General features: G+C 42.7%; 1 protein-coding gene and 1 long non-coding RNA gene across 4 annotated transcripts in view; one reads left to right on the top strand and one right to left on the bottom strand.

The window, feature by feature from the left end:
• Window positions 1-6,663, top strand: part of LOC120806379 — a 45,824-nt gene extending 39,161 nt beyond the window's left edge. For all 3 annotated transcript variants that reach the window (XR_005709691.1, XR_005709690.1, XR_005709689.1), the window contains 2 exons: window positions 2,812-3,228; window positions 6,554-6,663. This is a non-coding gene — a long non-coding RNA (uncharacterized LOC120806379). The remainder of the gene's footprint in view (window positions 1-2,811; window positions 3,229-6,553) is intronic.
• zswim6 (zinc finger, SWIM-type containing 6) overlaps window positions 1,547-19,990 on the bottom strand; it is a 53,669-nt gene continuing 35,225 nt past the window's right edge. Inside the window, exons 5-14 of the mRNA XM_040157480.1 lie at window positions 18,318-18,497; window positions 16,893-17,069; window positions 16,646-16,792; window positions 15,197-15,334; window positions 12,239-12,499; window positions 9,200-9,335; window positions 7,886-8,043; window positions 6,548-6,711; window positions 6,383-6,464; window positions 1,547-3,611 (exon numbers count right to left, since the gene is read on the bottom strand). Coding sequence (XP_040013414.1) covers window positions 2,749-3,611; window positions 6,383-6,464; window positions 6,548-6,711; window positions 7,886-8,043; window positions 9,200-9,335; window positions 12,239-12,499; window positions 15,197-15,334; window positions 16,646-16,792; window positions 16,893-17,069; window positions 18,318-18,497 — 2,306 coding nt within the window. The 3' untranslated portion in view covers window positions 1,547-2,748. The remainder of the gene's footprint in view (window positions 3,612-6,382; window positions 6,465-6,547; window positions 6,712-7,885; window positions 8,044-9,199; window positions 9,336-12,238; window positions 12,500-15,196; window positions 15,335-16,645; window positions 16,793-16,892; window positions 17,070-18,317; window positions 18,498-19,990) is intronic.

Genomic DNA, 19,990 nt, shown 5'->3' with positions numbered 1-19,990 from the left:
CAGGACTCGAAAAATAAAGCCTCACCCAACTGTCTGTCCTGCACAAAGGTGAAGATGTTAGCAGAAGAGGGTTGGACACTGGGCGTTAAACAGCTTAATTCTGTGACCGAATCACTGCGGGAGGAGACGTGAGGGCAGATTTCTGTCCGCTGGAATATGGCAGCGCTTGGCAGCTGAATGTTGTCGCTGCTCTGCCTCCACAGTCCTCTCTTTCTCCGACTTCTACGATCAATACACGTCTGTGTTCAGGAGAATACGCTCTTTGCATGCCCACTTCCCGTCTCATGAGTGGCCGGTTTCTGCAGCTCATTACATGTCTGCAGAGCCAAACTCGCCAGCACAAACTTTGCATGTACTACTGTTTGAAGTGGCCCCTGATGCAATGCAAGGCGGAAGTTTTGAAGTCCTTCTGATATGTTTTTTTTTTTTCTTGTTTCAAAAACCAAAAGTACTGCAGCTTCAAGTATTGTGCCTTACATAGAATATTCTGTCATAAATTAGTTAACATATACATTTTTTCAATATTCAGACATATACTTTCATATATACAAGACAATAAAATGCTTTTGTTCTATTTTTTTTTCCTTTTTTTTTTGTTTTTTGTTTTTTTTTTTTTAACACAAATCCCTGAGAATGTATGTTGACAGTTGCAAAGTTTCCACAAGAGCAAGCAAAGTTTCCACAAGAGCAAGCACTGTGACAGTTTGTTGTGGTGTTTCCGTGACAAATGTGTCTGTTAAATAAGCACATCGAACGTTTGAGACAACACTGCAAAGCCTGAAGATGGCAGAAACAAATATTGACCCAGTAAATGAAATCTGATCGTGGATTTGGAGATTTTACTTTCACTCCGTTGGGCAGATGGGGGAGGACTTTGCGGGGGGGGGGGGTAAAGCTGGATCCTTTTAAAAAGAGGTACTCGTCACTTCAGATGGAGTTGCTCCATTTGGTTTAAAGCCGTTTGTTTTTCTCTTTGAGGCTGTGAACGGTAGCTGAGGGAATTAGGAGGAGTGCAAGGTGGACATTTTGCCACTGGACAATACAGTATATACTCAGTGTAAAACTCTTACTCTCCTGCTTTCATACATACATATAAAGGGAAACATACAAACTTCCATGAATTGACAATTCTCTGCTTCTGCAAACTCAATGGTTTTATACACATCAATACCAGGTTTTGCTTTTATGGTTTATAGTCTTTTTTTTTTTTTTTCTTTTTCTTTTTTTTCCTTCAATTTCAAACTTGTCAATTTCAGGAGAAACTTCACCCTAAAACATATTCCATATCTCATCCCTATCATCTTGGGCTGTACGATCAGTATTCCAACAGTAAAATCAACCAAGGGTCTGTCTGTGCTAATGCTAACACTTGGTCCAGCTCAAATTGAATAGGAAAGGATCGAATTATCTGCCTTCAGGAAATCCTGTTTATTATCGCATTAGATGAAAAACATCCGGCACACTGACTCCAAGTCTCAAAAATGTATTCAAGTTTCGATCCTTGTCGGAAATTTGTCAGGTCAAAACTCTTCACTTACTTTTAATTAAGGTATAGGGTCTTGTTGTTATCTCCTCATAGCCTCGACCATCAAATATAAAATACAGTGCACGCTGCACGCAGATCTTCTGAAGGGACTTTATTGGGTTGTATTACCCATCAACCTTGGGCGATGTTTAGGTTTACCACGGTCAATTAGAAATCACAAAGTTACGATCTGTTAACGCGATGCGTTCTAGCACCACCAGAGGATTTCATTAGGCTAAATTATTCAGCCCTTTTTCATTTGTATGGGTCAGTTATTGTGTCTTGTTCAGCCATTACTCCCACAAGACGACCCGCAACCGAACAAGGTATAGTCCCGCCCAAGTGTCTGCTCGTATTTATATTTATATAGCTTACTTTCATTTCATGTGTCCGGCGTTGAATACACCATTCTGCAGTAAGGTAATGTGAAACACAGATATTTTCGTGTATTCATTCACTGATGGAAAAGGGCAAATTAATTTATTTATTAACACAGGGAACTTACTACGGCCATGAGAAGAATTATGTGGAGGATCGGCGGTCTGGTCTTTTCCCAGCAAGACTAGTCAAAGTAATTGGACAAGGACATCTCCTTTAGAAAATTATTTTTTTTTAATTATTATTAATTGATTATTATCAGTAGTAGTATTTACAAATACTGTTATGTACCGTATACCCTGGCAAAATGTTGGGAAGGTATTAAGGTTTGAAAAAATAGATACCGCCTAAGCCTAATATCCATTTTAAGAGTCCCCCTTTTTCTAGCTTATAATTACATTTTTTGATGTATTGCCTTTATACATCTACTGAGATTTACCTTCTTGCAATGTTAATTGCTTTGAGATCATATGTGATAATGTTATATATGTTATCATATATATGGGTGTAGTATCCATTTTTTAAGCATCGTGACCTGACAAAGATCCGACTGAGATCAAAGCATTGTCTCTCTTTTAATAAATTTTGTGGCTTGGAGTCAGTTTGCAGGCGTTTCTTATTTTCTCTCACTGGTGCTGCTGTTTAAATAGCCTCGCACCTTTACTGTGATGTGCATTTAATTACACCACTTCGGTTCATTATCAAATTATCACAGACCCAGAAGTCCCGAACCATAGGAATAAGATTCGTGCGAATGTTGTTTTAAGTGGATTTTCACTTCAAGTTAGAAAGGATAAAAAGAGGGGGGAAAAAAAAAAGGGGCCACTTGGTCTTGTGATCCTCTTTCAACCAAATCTCTCTCGGACCAGCATCATGAGTTTCTTCTTGCCCTTGTATATCTGTTTCAGGTTGTCTATGAACTGTGTGAACTGGATGTGTCCGTCGTGCGCCATGAGAAACGTCTCTCTGGCTTTACTGAGGAACTCGATGAACTCGCTGTAGTGGCGTGGGCTGATGTGCGTAAGCCGAGAGTGCGTCGTGTTGATGTAAGCCCCGATCGTGGCATCCAGTAGCTGCCTGAGCGGAGCCTTGTCCAGAGACATCAGCTTCCCAGAGTTCCTGCGGCTGTGCAGCGCCACCATGCCCGGTGTCGTCAACGTGCACCGCCGCAAAATGTCCGACAAGACGGTGGCACACTTCACACTCTTCACCACCAGGGGGATGACGGCTGCCAGTTCGTTTTTTCCCAGCGAGTGGCTGAGCGCACACGCCCAGAGCACGTCGTTGATGGCCGGGTGTGTGTCTTGGTTGTAGCTGAGGTTCAGGTGAGTCATGGCTAACGTCGCTAGTTTGTACGCCCTCATAGGGTAACCGCGGTGCTCCATGTAGCGTGCTATTGTAAACAGCTGTGTGTAGTTCATTCCTGTGGTGGCTGCGTCCAGTACAATCTGATAGGCTGTCTCGAAGGCAATGTGGTCCTTCTCGCAGAGCGTCAGCGCCGACAGGGCACAGTTTTGGGGGTCCTTCATGGCACACTGCAGGGCCAGGGTGCGGGCGGAGTTGGCCAGGTTCTCCTGCTGATGGCAGTCCAAGTGCAGGCGGACAATGGTGCTGTTGGACATGACTGTGCTAGCCACGACGCTGGTGGCTTCGGTGGGGGTGAAGAGGGTGAACCAGCTCTGCATGATACTGTCCAGTGCAAAGACACCTAGCCAGAAAGGAAAAGAAATCTTAGTAAAGATTTAAGTCTGGATGGAAAGTCGTCCACCTGTTTTAAAGATCATTATGGTGTTCCCCAAGGCAATCTTAGGTCCTCTACTTTTTTTCATTTCACGTGCTTCCATTTGGTACGGTTTGACCAAAATATGATTGAAAACCTCGGTGAAACAACAAAGTCTGGTGATATCCTGTATTTTTCTTAGTGTCAACAAATCCCATGAAAACACCAAAACCAAAATTTCATGCTTCGCTGAGGTAGAAAAAGTCGGTGTGTATCGATGGAAGTAAAATGCCAGAAATTGCAATGGAAACGGTTACTGAATACATTTTGAGGAGCCAACTCAAATATATTCACATAAAATTAATGGATGGAAAATCTCCTAGTGAGTTGATAGAATGCTTCATTAATCCTAAAATCCCAATCCCATATTTATTTTGACTCAGTCCCACACACACCGTCCTACTGCCCCAAATACTCACCAAAGTTCAAAATGTGGATTAATCCTCTGCTAAATATAGTCCCCAACAAATGCACAATTTCCTCTTGTTTGAGTAATGATTAATAAAAACTACAGTGCCAAGCTGTTTTAAAAAATCTTAACTTTCCCGAAAAAATTGAACTATATATTTGTGAGCCATTTTCAAAGATTTATGTTGCAGTAGAGCTTGTGGCTGAGTGCCACAGACTGAAAGAAATTATGGAATATGGACTGACACATTGTTGGCTTCTGTATTTTTGTGGAATTTGTTGACGGGGACAAAAATATAAAACGTCACCAGCCTTGTCCTTTCAGATCCTGCAGTCTAGATGATATAAAATGCATTAAAATTGACAATTCCTTACTGCTGGCAAATTTATGATGCTCTTTTTAGACCCTGAAGACGTTAAAATCCAACTTCCACTATTAATGTACAGGTCATAGTACTAAAAATCCTTATTTTCAAGCTGAGCCTCTATTTGATCAACGGACAAATAAAAGTATGCTGTTTCGGATATTAAGAAATGGCTGTGGGATACTTCTGTTCAGACTTTATCCTTTATCCTATTTGTACTCAAAAAATCAAATATTTCCAGAATTCCAACAAACAAAATGTGTCACCAGTCTTACAATGGCTTTTTACCCTCTAATTCGATATTCTATTTCTAACGCTGTGACGTTATATGGCCTGGCCCCACCTCTACATCACCAACTGGCATGTTCTCAATGCATCCATTCAAACTCTGCTCACAGAAACAGGGACTCCTTGTCACTCCCCTACATTCACAAGAAATCATCTGGGAGGAGGGTTTTCCCCTCTGGTCCCAGCTTCCTGTCCACTTCAGGGAAATCAGCCGCTGGGTTTCAGTATTCGAGTCCAAACATAAGGCCCACTTAATCGGCCCAAAGCCCACAATCTTCCATAATTACTGCTCTGCCAGTCATTCCTTCCCTCCTGCTGAGAGGCCTCCGAAATCCACTTTTAAGGTCTTGAGAAGGCCGACCTAGTGTTTCTCGAAAATCCCTCACATCTCTAAGCGTATACAGGGACACACAACATCACGGACACGTACGTCTTTGCAAGTTATTTGTAACTTACTCTTGCCAACGTCCGTTAATCCCCTCGCCCCTCCTCACAGTAGGCCTGTCAAGCTTTGACTTTTCCTACATGTTGAAGCAGTGGGCGTGGGACTGTTGTAGGAGAGCGATTCAGAAACCTAGCTCGAAGGTAGTGTTACGCAAAAGTGTAAGCAGTGGATTAAATAGTGTACTCTGAGGTAAGTTGCAACCATTAGCAAGCCTAGCTAACTAGCTTACTATAAATGTGTGTCCATTCACCTGTTGGTTTGTGTATTGGAAGTGCCGAATATTCTGGGCAAATATTGCGGCAAAATTGCGTTAATTTCAGCGAACCAACTCCAAATATTTAAGTAAAAGTATTAGATTGATACATGCATTTTCTTTTGATGATTTTTCTGGAAATTCGGTTATAGTTCTCATTTAATTTGGGTGGAAACCTGGCTTATGTGAGCAAAGCAAAACAGCATATATTAAGACCCATTATGCAGTGGTTCCAGGTTACGTTAGAAGAAGCCCCATTCAGACTGATAAAGTCACTGCTCGGGAGCCAAGACGCTACTGTGTCAGAGTTTAAATTTAGCAGCTCTGCCCTGCTCTTTATTTGGTTTAGGGACATTTACACAACAACAACCCCAGCCAAACTTGTTACCCAATATCACGTCGCATTTGCCAAACTCTTCAGCTGGTGCTCATCATCCTAAAAGCCTTCTGTCTTTTTTTTCGAAAAGACAGAAGAACAATAAAGCATAAATCTAACCCTTATGCTGCTCGTCAGAGTGTGCTTTTCTACAGTTAACATCCAAACCGGTTTATGTTAGAGCAAAATAACATTTGGTCACCTGTTTATTTTATAATGCTGTGCTAAAATACTACAGATAAGCAGCACCACACTGCAATACAAGAACAATACTGCTCATTGGTCTCCTACATGTATCATTAACTGTTGAGGATGCTGGACTTCAGCTTGAGCCTCGTTCAGCAGATATCAAGTACATATTTAAGACTGTTTTACATGGAAACATTAAAAGCTCAGCTGGAAGTTTTCGTTTTAGGCAACAAAAATGACGATTGTCGACTAGAAAGGAAAAGCTACTTTTGTTTTGTGTGAGTGAGTGAGAGAGAGAGAGTGAAATTGAGGACCGGCTGCGTATGTGCCATGTGAGGGTCAGTTACTTTTTGTTGGGGGGGCGGGGAAACTCACCAACTTCAGTAGCACACGTGACGAGCCATCGCACCATCTCCCTCCTTCGCCAGTTCAAGGTAGACAGGGTCATTCTCATCACCTGTAAGAAACACAAGATTAGCTGAGTCTGCATGATAGTGTGTGTGTGTGTGTGTGTGTGTGTGTTTGGGTGTGTGTGTTTACCTGAAGGCCCAGCTCCAGGGAGACTTTGAGCAGCGTGATGTCCGGCAGGCTGTCCATGAGGGTGGCGATTTTGAAGGCATCCTGGGCCAGTTTGAAGATGTGGGATGAGGAGTGGATGTTCTTCTGGATGGACTCTAACACTGTTTGTAGCTTACGAGCATCACCTGAAAACACAACAAACAAAGGCCGAGAGGTTGAAGTCCTATTATTATTTTCCCGAGCATCATTCTTACATAACAGGATTGTTTTACGCCCACACACAACAATCCTTACTTTAGTAGACTGTAACATTACTAATGTATTAAAACGTTCCTTGTCACATTATAACAATACATTTTTCATGTTAATAATGACATGACTTTCACATTGTAACAAGAAACGTCAATGAGTTAAAGCATCCATTCGTCGTTTATCTGTACCCTAACTGTGTGCTGGGCAAGGTCATTGGGGGGGGGGCCTGTCCAGCTTACATTGGGTGATGGGTCACCAGTCACATACTGCCCAGACACACCACCATGCTCACATTAATACCTATACAATATTTTTAGAGGTGGTTAACCATGTTTTTGTCCAGATTAAAAATTATTTGCAACATGGAAAAACCGGCAAGTATGAGATTGTGTAGAAACATAAATAAGCTACATGACTTCGGTGGACGGGTAGAAGATGCCGAACAGAGTCGTGCAGAAACATTTCTTCTTTTAATGAGATGTGTTGTTTGCGTAATAACGTAAAGGTTCCGTGATCGAACAAGATGAAGTGACACGTTGTTACAGCAGTGAAAGATTCACGTGGTATAACCGGAAAAATAAACTCAGTTGTCAGTTTATTAGGTACACCTACTGTGGCTAAAACAAATGCCGTCTAATACAACAGGCCCGTAATAAATCCTCCCTCATTAAGGTTATAATGTCCAGGTTTTGCTGAAACTGTTTTAGAGAGGTGTTGACTCAAGCGTATGGTCGGTTTGGAAGATGTTGGTGCTCTTGCATTGTATTGCGTTATATACTGACAAGTGTAGGTGTTTCTATTATTTTGTTCACCCCATTTACTGTATAACAACGAGAGCAGGCTAAATTAACAGACACAAACCACAGCCTCCAAAATGATCATAAAGTTGAAGCAACACCTCTAAAACAGTTTCAAGACAAACTGGACATTGTACTAGAACGCATTAGTTTTAACCAGATGTACCTAATAAACTGCCAACTGAGAGTATGTCGTTACGACATGAAAAACATCCTCTTAATGTGAAAAGATGGCATGAAAACAAACATTTTTCTTATACCAAGAGACTATTCTTCCCGGGCCTCTAAATAATAATGTGTGCGTTTGTACCTTTAGCAGCAGTGAGCATGGTGGAGGCCAGTTCACACTGTTGGGTCTCTATGTGGCTCAGGGTGAACCAGCGAGGGTAGCGGTTGGGCACCACCGACACTATATGGTGAGGCCGGGACAAGTCACCGGAGGGGGCCGTGGACTCCAGGACCGGCAACCTGAGCGCAGAGAAAAGCTTTATTAGACACAGAGAGAGAGAGACGCAAACGCACAGGAACTGGTCTGTCCGCTCAGAGGAACATTTCACTGACATAAAAAGTTATTAGAGAGCGATCCTCCTGTTGTAGAATCAATCAATAGTTTTCCTTTGCGTGTCTGCCCACATAAACTCACGTGGATCTTTGCCTCAGGCCATAATAAGGATGGATTTAAAAATAACAGCTCAGTTCATTTTTCCTCCAAACACACTGCTGTTATAGCTGCAGTGATGCCAAGAGTTTAATATTCCTCCTTTGTTATTCATGTCTTGAATTTAAAAAAAAAAAAAAAAATACATAAAGATTTAGATATTAGAAAAATCAAAGGGGTCTAATTTGGACGAGAGGAAATAAAAGTTTCCCGTGGCTTTCAGGGAGGAAACCAACAGCATGTATTTATTATTCACACATTTTATAAAAGTCGTTTCAGCAGTGTTGAATTATTTAGTGAATATTCCAGCAAAAGGAGGTTTTGTCATTAAACAGTGCCCCAGATAGCTCCTGAATCCGCCTCTTTCTCCATGTCTCTATCCATCACGCTCTTTCACACACAAGCCAGACGAGACTTGAAGGAGGCAGAGAAGGACGGTACAGTTAAAGGGTAACAACTCCCTGTCTCTCTCTTTATTTTGGTTTCTCCTCTAATTGCGAAGAGTTCCAACCAAAATAAGCCGGCTACATTTGTAAACACATATTTTTTCACTCCGTTTCAATTCTCCGTCCAGACTAAAACAGTGTTTTTGCAGTGGAAGTTCCTGGAGTGCCTAAATCTGAAAACGCTGGCTTGGTGTTTCTGAGCTTTTGCTTAACAATGACCAGCCAAGTGACGGTCGGGGGCTCTGTGACGGTAAAGTTAAGGAGAGTCCTGACGCCTCCAACTCTCTCTGTGATCGCTCGTTTCAAATGTCAGTATAGCTGAAAAAGTGGCAGAGGGGTTGTCGTTACGGGCTTATCTTGATTTTTGTCAGGTGACATCACGCAGCGGAGCAGCTCGGGAATGACGGCTGGTTAAGATGCAGTGTTTCACGGGCCACGATTCAATCACTAATTCATACTCGTTCAGTTGACAACACAACCAGAAAAACATGTAAATAAGAACAACTGAAAGTTTACTCACCTCATGGCCCTCAGTGCAATTTTGTACGCCAGTTCGGCGTCATGAGGTAGCAGCGAGGTGAAGAGATACTTGGCAAAAGTGTGCATGGGGACGCTTTCTCTGTAGAGTAATTCCCCCAGACCACTGTAAGGACCAGCTGGAGGAAACAGGACACAATACAAAGATAAGTTCAGTCCGTACAGAGTCAACCTGAAGAGAGATCAATGTCAATTCACAGACTTCAGCGTGCAGTGCATTGAGGAGCAGCATGGTATGTCACACTCAGTTAGGTATGTAAGTATTTGGACAGTGACACAATTTTTGTAATTTAACAAAAATGTTACAGCCATTTTTATACCTAGTCCCTCCATTTTTTAGAGGCTCAAGAGTAATTGGACAAACCAACATAATTATAAATATAAGGATTATTTTTGATGTTTGGATGAAAATCCTTCACAGTTAATGACTACCTGAAGTCGGGAACTCATGGACGTCACCAAATGCTGAGTCTCCTCCTTTGAGATGCTTTGCCAGGCCTTTACTTCAGCCGCCTTCAGTTGCTGCTTGTTTGTGGGTGTTTCAACCCTCAGTTTTGTCTTCAGGAGGTGAAAAGCATGCTCAGTTGGGTTGAGGTCAGGTGAATGACTTGGCCATTGGAGAATATTTTTACTTCTTTGCCTTCAGAAGCTCTCGGGTTGCATTCGCAGTATGTTTTGGGTCCTTATCCGTCTGTATTGTGAAGCACGGTCCTATTTGGCTAAATCTGAGCAGATAGTATAGGGCTATACACTTCAGCAGTCATCCTGGTACTTCCATCAGTGGTCACATTGTCAATAAACACCAGTGACCCAGTTCCACTGGCAGCCATACATGCTCATGACATAACACTGCCTCCACCATGTTTGACAGATGATTTGTTGGCTTTGGATCATGAGCTGTTCCTTTCCTTATCCATACTCTTCTCTTCCCATCATTCTGGTACAAGGTAATCTTGGTTTCATCTATGCAGAGCTGGGCAGACTTTTTTTAGATGTTTTCTGGCAAAGTCTTATCTGGCCTTTCTGTTCTTGAGTGTAACCAGTGGTTTGCACCTTGTGGTACACTCTCTGTATTTACATTCAAGGCATCTCTTGTTTGTAGACTTTGACAATGATACATCTACCTCCTTCAGAGTGTTTTTGACTCGGCCAGATATTGTGAAGGGTTTTTCTTCACCAAGGAAAGAATTCTGCGATCATCTGCTTTAGTGGTCGACTATGCTCTTCCAGGCCTTTTGGTGTTGCTGCGTTCGCCAGTTCATTCCTTCTTTTTAAAGAATGTACCAAACCGTTGATTTGGCCGCTCCCAACGTTTCTGCCATCTGTCTGACAGATTTGTTTCATTTTTTCAGCCTAATGATGGCCTCCTTCATTTGCATTGACACCTCTTTGGACAGCATATTCAGAACTCCCTTGAACAGCTACCAAATGCAAAGTCAACACTTGGCATCAACTCCAGACCTTTTATCTGCTTAATTTGTCATGAAATAATGAGGGGAACAGGCCACACCTGGCCACGAAATTGACTTTCACTCAATTGTCCAATTACCTTTGGGACTATGCATAAAAATGGCTGTAATTCCTAAACGGTTAATGTGATATTTTTGTTAAACCCCTTGAAGCTGAAAGTCTACACTTCAATCACATCTCGATGGCTTTGTTTCAAATCCATCGTCACTGTCCAAATACGGACGTTCCTAACTCTATGACTGTTCTGTGACCTCCCTGGCTGATATGTCAACAAGTTTGATACTGCTGCTTATATACACAGAGTGATCCGAACAGTATGACTTAGCTATGTATCTGAATGAGTATACGTCGTTAGGCACCACAAATATACAGACTTTTGTCCTGTGCGTCACAGCAGGGACTTGAACTCACATGTAGGCCAAAGGAAAATTACAAGAATCACAGATGGGTTTTAACATTGACAACTTCAAGGAAAAGACATTACGATGGATCCACCCATTATTTCTCTGTACAGTTTGTTCTTCTTTGTAGGCGGAAGCAATTTTAGTCAGAGCCAAAGTGTGGTAGCACACAAAGAATGAATAGGAAATTACTTATATTAGTTTCATAATTGGGTTTCTTGAAAGTACAGTTATTAGTCTGTTAACTGAAATACTGCTTTAATTTAAGATATTCACCTTTTGAAAGGATAAGGCTGACGTTATTCTACATTTTTCTTTTATATGAAAAGACCAAAACTAACAATGTGTCAGTCCGTCTCTCGATATTTTCTGACTTTTATACCCTGTCTGTTAACAAACAGGCAAAGAAATGTGGGATTGCAATCCAAAATTATCATCATCCCAAAGTATGACACAGAGCTACAACGTGAAATGCGAAAAAAAAAGTCTTGTGCATCTAAAATCACATCTTTAGCAAAACTGTAAACTGCCTGTCTTTGGTTTGTGATCCGGCATTTGTGTTTTGGAGCTTGTCTTTACGGTAAATTGACAAATAATATTGAGGAGAAAAAAAACTGCTAAATCTTCTCTTAACTTTTATTCAGTCAATTCCTAAAAAAGCTGGGCACTTTAGTTTTTAGCAAATATTACTCTCACATGATGAAATAGTACATTTGTTGGGGACTATTTTTAGCAGAAGATTAATAGTAGTGAGTATTTCTGGCAGCAGGATACATAAATACTATGGTATATACACTGATAAGATTACAAAGCCCCTAAGAATGAACTGAGAAAAACAAGGCATTTCAAGACAACAACTTGGGCTTCGGTTAATTTATAATGAGCATTTTCCACTATTTCATAGACAAAACAGTTAGCCGAGAAGATAACTGGCAGGTTAATCGATAATTGTAATAATTGTTAGGGAAATATAAAGGGAGCAAAAAGCTGCGACTGAGTCCAAGGCAACGTCTACTTGTTATTTTGTGTAACCAACAGTGCAAAACCCAAAAATATTCAGTTTACTGTCCCATAAGACAAAGAAAAGCACCAAATCCTGACATTAGAAAATCTAGAGCCGGCAAGTGCTTCACCTCGTTAGTCTTACTCACCCTCTAGCAGGAAAACGGCTTGCTTCCGGAAGATCTTCACCAACGAGTCGTCTAACGCCACTTCTTGGAGCTTGGCCAGTAGCTGCTCTTCGTTGCGACACACTTTCTCCTGGGCGTAAAGGCCGTCCGGCATCACCCTCTGCTGCCCCAGACCAATCAGAGCCGTCTCCACAGCCAGCGACACGAACGACTCCTCTTCCTCCAGGAAACGCTGCGCCGGGAACGCGGGATGCTCGGTCCTCCTGCTCGAACCCAGCGAGCCTGGGGGTGAAGCAGAAGGGGACAGGGTGAGACGTAGGGATGGGTGAAATACGCGGATCCGTTAAGCTCCGCGGCCGTCGACGCTTTGACTCTTTAGTCTCTTTCTCTGACTACAGGCCTCGGAAAAGGGGAAAAAAAAGACTGACTACTAGGGATGGAGTTCGATAGCATTTTATCAAATCGGAATCCTTCTGAATCCCTTATCAAATCTTTTTTAAGTGGATTGTTGGGTGAGGAATGAAGACGTCTGTTAGCCCAAAAAAAAAAAGTTTTTATTTCACTCAGCGCGATAAAAGATGTAACCTGATATTTAAAAATCTACCTTCTTCTAATCCCATTAACTGCACAATTGTTCATTTTAATCGTGATTTAGGGACTAATTACCAGACAAGCCTGACTCTAATATAAACTACGGTAACTAACTATCAAACCTAAATCGTGGACTGAGCCGCTGAGCTGAAGCAGTGTAGGGCTTTATTTTATCACAGCTCTGTGGCGTTCACGGACCCTGCCCTGAGGAATTTCACTCCTCACTGGGGGGGGGCACTTCGCTGCAGAAGCTAAAGTGAATATCAGTCAAATGGAGTGCTGAGGTTTTGAATACACGATGCACTTAATATTTCCTGAAGGTGAACTCGTTGCTGCACTGCACAGAGAATACAGTGTAACAGCGGCCGTAGGGTGAGGCCGAGCACTCGTCCTTCTCAGGTTGTCGAAATAACACAAGTTGTTACTTCAACATGTTGGACGCTGGATGTTTCAACCAGTGACTCCCGACCACCTCTTGAGCTCCCACACACAAATATTATTACACTTTGCAGTGGCTTCGTTTACTTTGTAACGTTTGAGCTGGTCTGCCATGTTTGTTGTTAACGACAGTGTTGCTGCGCAGCCCCGCCCCGCCGAGGAGCGAGATTCCTCAGGGCAGGGTCCGTGAACGCCACAGAGCTGTGATAAAATAAAGCCCTACACTGCTTCAGCTCAGCAGCTTAGTCCACGAATTAGGTTGGATATTTAGTTACCGTAGTTTATATTAGTGTCCGGCTTGTCTGGTAATTAGTCCCTAAATCGTGATTAAAATGCCCAATTGTGCTGTTAATGTGATTAGAAGAAGGTAGAAGTCATATTTTTTGTTACTGCGTTGAGTGAAATAAAAACAGTTCACTTTCTAACTAACATGTCTTCATTCTCCACCAACCAAACTACTTGAGAAGATTCGATCAGGGATTCGGATTCGATAAAAAGCTATCGAACCCCTACCCCCGCGTGAGAGATGACTCGGGGAGGAAAATGTACCCTTCGGGCTGCGGACCGAGCCGGGTATTGATAGATCTATTGATCTATTTGTTCATTCTGGTGTCCCTTTTTAAGAGTGTGTATTCTCCTGAGGACTGTAATCACATGTTTTAATGGCTTAATGATGTCTTGGCAGACCTCACAGTTCATCCCAGGAGGCCTAACAGTCCCTAATGAATGAACGAACACACACACACACACACACACACAGCGATATAAATAGCTGAGACTTAATTGAAAAGTTTCATAACTTTTTCCATGCTGTGGCTCCAACATGTTGCCGATCACTTCTCCTACTTTACGAGAGAAATGCACAGTGACTGAGAGCTGACGTGGCCGTCCTCTCTGGCTGTGCTCGCTGCATAATTAATGCATTTTAATTGCAGTGTTTTTCCTGTTGCATTTCTTATTCATGAGCTGTTATTGGAGGATGTCTGCAGGCCAATCAACACGTCTGTGTGTCATCACCGCTGATTGCAACCTGAGGGGCCTGCCGCTCTGACAGGAAGACGCAATCACTGCGGTGCAAACATGTGAGGCAGGAAAATGTGATTGTGTACTGTACCTGCAGTGGTGAGCAGTAACTTAGTACATTTACCAGAGTACAGTGAGGTATTTACCAGAGTATTTCCATGAGCTGTTACTCTGAACTGTGGTGGAGAAGAAGTAGCAGAGGGAAATAAAGGACTTTTTACTGCACCACATTAATCTGATTGCATATTAAGATTTTACATAATAGAATGCATTATTAATGACTATAGCAGTGGTTCCCAACCTTTCTGGCTTGTGACTCCTTGTGAAAGTGTGTGTGATGTCTCTGAGGTGTTATCAGTTCCACCAAAAAGACATTTCCCCTCTAAACTTCTCACATAGTTTCTTCATTTTAGACCCAAAGAGGTAAAATTAGTATTAAATTAAGTAGAACCCCCCTTTTTTTTTTTTTTTTGTTTACCCATTTTAATCATGGTGACCCCTGGGTTGGGGGGAGACTGACTAAACTATTTTGAAACAGCCCACACCACCTGCAGCAGCTACACCAAGTTTACACATCGATGTGGGGCATCGGGACGTTTGATTGCAGATCGAATACTTTTACTTTGATACTTCCAGTACATTTTGCTGATAATACTTTTGTGCTTTTACTTAAGTAGAATTTTGAATGCAGGACTTCTACAAGTAATTGCTGTACCAAAAACCTTTATGTTCTGCGCTGCCTTTGACAGAGCCTTAATTGCTCAACCGCCCCCCTTCCCTGTATTTATGCCTGTTTTTTCATTTCCTTTAAGATTCTTTCTGTTCTTACTGCCTTTGTGTATGAAGTATGCTGCGTGCGTAAATAAACGTGCCTTGCCTAAGTAAAGGATCCGAGTGGCGCCTCCTCCGTTGTGTGCCTGTGTGTACCTGAGAAGTCGAGCAGGACGTCCTCGCTGCTCTGCCCCGTCTCCATCAGGGTGCTGAAGAGCGTGCCGATGGGGTCCAGGGGGTGGCCCACCCAACCCTCCATGTTGGTCACTGATGTTACGCCTTTATGGAGCAGCTCTGCAGTGACACACACACACATACCGACTGTTAATTAACTTTTATACTCGCCGCCGTTACACTGAAACACTGAGTGTGTATGGATACGAGACAGACACTGTCATGGCAAACTGAAAATATGTGCATGCTTGTATCTAAAGCCCCCTCCTCTCCCCAAAGATGTGGTTTTGTTTTCGTTACTTCACTGGTCAGAAAGACGTGTGTGCAGAGTTTGTCACATTGATGAAAAGGGTAAAGTTTCTCTGTGCTCCGTGGTCCACTATGCAGCTTAGACAAGAACGATGTAAACCCCCCGGTGGACATACTGCAACACTGAGAACAGACTTCTCAGTGAACTAGCAGACATCTTGTGTCCAGCTGTTGAACTGTTTTTGAATGAGGGAGGACTGATTTTTTTATTAAATGGAAAAAAAATCATGTCAGACGAGTTATTATTCCAAGCAGAGTATTTGTGTGTGTCTTAAAACATGCCTGGAGGAGATCTTTAAAGGTGGAGCTACTGATGCAGATAATAATACAGAAATGACGGTGTTATGAGTCAGAAAACATATTTGTAATATTGTAAAACAAGCCTGGGTGAATCTTTTCCTCCGCTGTGTGTATTCTCAATGTCTTTTATAACTGCAGCTTTTAGCACACTATAAAATAATTGCTTTTCCCCTATAAAAGGCACAAAATCTTAAGAGGTACTTTCATGAAAGGATATAGTTCTTTTAACCTTAAACTGGAAATTCTAACTTTACTTTTTATTGCAGGCAAAAGTGTATCTAGGAGGATTTGATTCTAATATGATTGACAGAACTCCAGAAAGCACACATTAAATGTGAAATCATGAATATATGAAATATTACAGCCTAATATTAAATGTCCTGACGCTTACGTGCAATGTGATTGTCGGCATCTCAGTCTCATCGATGGATTACCGGTTATTACCTCTAGTTATTTCTGTACTTTTCTGTACCCCCCCCCCCCTCCTCTGCATTTCTGCGTTACTTGATAGACACAGTGGAGGGTGACAGGAAGGCAGGGGAGAGAGGGGATGCCCCTTTTCTATGCAGTTTTGAACGGGGGCATGAAATGAGAAACTGTGAGAAGCTCAAATCTTGCTTTAGCGTTGGGTTTTTTTTCAAAGGGCACAGAAGCATCGCACACAAACGTTTGCCGCTCAGGATACTGATGCTTTATGTTCTTCATAACGTTTCAGGAGCCCAAATACATAACTAAGGGAACCCCCCCCCCCAAGAAACCCGAGGAGGGATCTCTCTTCCATTCAAAAAAAAAAAAACAAAGCTTGACGGAGGATAAACTGACCTTTTTTATGAGTGCGGAAGAACTCCAGCTGTTTCTGCTGTTGCCTCCTCAGCGTGTTGACTATGGCGATGGCGAGCCTGAGCGCCTCCTTGGGGTAACCGTGCGACCTCAGGGCGTCGACTCGGGCGCAGGCGGTGGGGACGTGCTCTGCGAGACGGAGGGAGAAGAGACATTTCAATTTCTCCCTCTGGTTTTTCTCATTAATTTAACTCGCCTCGCCTCTAACCGCGTCTCCCTGCTCTCTCACCGTGCCACAGGGGCCACCCTCGGGCGTCGAAGAGGGAGCTGTCCAGGTTGTCATGGTAACAGTAGTTGGCGTAATGGTCCTCGGTGATGATGTGCTGCAGGTGGGGGTCCTGCCAGTGCAGGTCGCAGGCCTCGATCGCTCGCGTGAACACGGTCCGGTGAGGCCGAGTCAGTGAATCTGAGAGAGTCCAACAACAAGAGGTCAGGTGTTTTTAAACCCACGGGGTTGCACAGAGGTTTTCAAACCGGGGGGGGGCGAGAACCAAAGAGACTGCGTGAGGAGAAAGGGACAGGTGCGTGCAGGTGTCCTAGAAACAAGAGGGAGCCGGTTACTGTAGTCTGGCTGCTGATTTGCCTGGAGCTGCAGCGGCTGTGACAAACAACTCATGGAGGCAATTATGGTACTTTAAAAACCCTTAGCGCCCCATTTCTGCAATTAGCGTAAAAAATCCTAATCCTCTGAGTCATAACTCAGTCACATTTGAACACACAGACATGATAAGCACATTTTGAGATTCAGTGCGGCTTAATCTTCCTGAGGACATCTCTATCTTCACCGTCCATTGTAAACGAATGACCACAGACTTGCTTAGAAATCATGTAAGAAAGAGAACTCCAGACCTTCCCTGAGAATCCTCAGGTTTTTAAGTTTTCTTCAGTATCACGTCCCTGTTTACACTGAAAACAAGGGCTGCCAACAGATAATTCGGCGTACTTTTTACGGTGACAGTTTGCCAAAATGTAAACAAATGAGTAGGTTAAAAAAAAAAAGCAGGGCTCCAGTTGTAGCCGACAGCATAACTCACTGAATCCATGACAACAGTATAGCTCCTGTTCACAGCCCCAAAATTATGGGGACTGTAGATGTGGAAATTAGAAATAAAAAGGTAAGACAAAGAATGAAAATAGGAGCGAAAAGATTCCATTAATGTGAACTTTTTTTTCAACATCCTCTTTACATTACTGACACTGACTTGAGAACCGCTGTCGTAGCAGAACTGAAAATGCCAATAACACAACGAATGCAGGGCCGTTGCGGACAAAAGCAGCAGCAGCAGCAGTAACAGCACCTGTCTTCTCATTCAAAAACAATTTTATTCTTAACGAACAGGAACGTCTGTGTGTCTGGAAGGCTGGAAAAAGGACCTCAACTGTGTTATTAGGCTCATTCTATTAGCCGCACCTAAAAGGTAATAAGGCTCACAGGCACGAGACTGAAGGAGGGAGACTTGATTAAAAGAGAGGGGGGAGGGTGGAGAAAGAAGACATAACGGGGTTAATATAGCAGCAGCGAGGAGGAGGAGGAGGAGGAGGAGGCGACGGGAATAAACGTTCAGATGAGGAAAGACGTGATGTGGGAGAGGATTTGAAAAGAGAAAAGAAAGGGGGGGGGCGACGTTCCTGCTACAGCCAGGTGTCATCTCACCTGGGTTGCCGGGAGGGCCCTGGGGCAGAGCGTTGGTCAGATTGGTCAGCTCGCTGCCATGGTTACCGTCCTCCAAGGGGCAGACGTCCACGCCGTTCCACCTGCGAAGCTGTCGGAGCCAGAAACCTTTCTGCTCGGGCTTACAGTGGGGGTTCAGCACAATGCACATCCACAGAGCCCCTGCGCAGAAACACACACACACACACACTTACAGTTAGAGACAAAGCACTGACACGATGATGGGTGGAAAAATCACAAACCACAAAAGGAGTTACTTTGTTCGTCCCTTTTCGTCCCACTACCTCACATTTCTGCCTCGTTTGTTCCTCTGTTACTTTGGTTCAGCATCTCTTAAGACTCCATCTGACTTTTTGGTTGTAACATTTTAAAGAGTTTCCCGTCAAAGGAGACCGGGGCTGTGGCTGGAATCCAAGGGGCTGAAGAACAGTGACCCTTTTATTTTGGGCACTTTATTTTCAGGCCTATGCACAGGAATGGGGGGCGTCTGTGTTTATCTTCATCTACGTCGAACACGGCAGAGGACCACGCTGTGCTAAAGAGCGAAAGTCGAAACGACAGCTACGTTTATCAGTCTATACACGCGGCAAACTCCCCTCGATCTGTTTTACATGCGGTTGATCTAAAACGTGCTCCCGGTGGCTGCAGCTTAAGTCTTCGTAGAGGACGTGGTGTTGGGTGGCTGATAATCTTATGGGCTTGTTCAGTAATAAACTGTGCCAGGGATCTTTGCGTCTGGCCAGTACTTTTACAGATATTTTGACGGATATAAACAACACTTTGCGATTAGTTAAGTAACCCAGCAAATAACTGAGAGAGTTAAAATGCATTTGATAAAAGAGGAACGCGACATCGCCAGCGTTCTCCCACCAGAGGAGTTTAGTTTACGTCGGCAGCACAAGCACATCCGTGTTTTCACTAAATCTCGGTCTGTCATTGAACACGAGACGATTTCAACACTTAAGCCGTGGATGACTGTTGGCAGACTCTCTATTGTCACCACCTCAGAACAGACGTAAAGCTGGATAATGCTAAGTCGAATTAGCCGTTGCTAATTTTTATGTCTGCGACTAATGATTATTTTCACTATCGATTCATCTGCTGAGAATTTCTCCATTAGTCATTTGTTCTAGAATTTCTGATTTAAATCTCAATCTCGTCTTAATTGATTTTATTTATTTATACATTTTTTTGCTCATTGTTTTTGAATGTCTTTCTAATGATCCTTTTCGCCTATGTAAAGCACAGTGTGAATAAAGTGTAAAATGTTCATGAAAGTCCAAAACCCAAAGATATTTAATTTACTATAATGTAAGACAAGAAAAAGAATCAAATTTCTCTAATTTTTGAAGCTGGAAGCATAAAATATTTGGCATTTTCACTTGAAAATGGACTTAAAATGATTTCTTGATTCTCAAAATGGTCGGAAAATAGTGAAAAATGTCCATCCCAGCTTCCATAGAGTCCAAAATCCAGAAAAAGAAAAGTAGCAAATCCTCACATTAGAGAAACTGCAACCAGAGAATTTCTGCTTCAAAAAAAAAATCAAGTAAATCAGGTAATCGGTTTTCAATTCATGGGTTTGCCGATTAGTTTTCTGACGATCGTCTAACTGATTAACCGACTAATTGTTGCTGAGCCTACCTGCATTTCCT

This window comes from Xiphias gladius, chromosome 20 (genome assembly GCF_016859285.1).
Source record: "Xiphias gladius isolate SHS-SW01 ecotype Sanya breed wild chromosome 20, ASM1685928v1, whole genome shotgun sequence".
NCBI lineage: Eukaryota > Metazoa > Chordata > Actinopteri > Istiophoriformes > Xiphiidae > Xiphias > Xiphias gladius.
The sequence above is the reverse complement of the archived record's forward strand: the minus strand, read 5'-3'. Positions and strand labels throughout refer to the sequence as shown.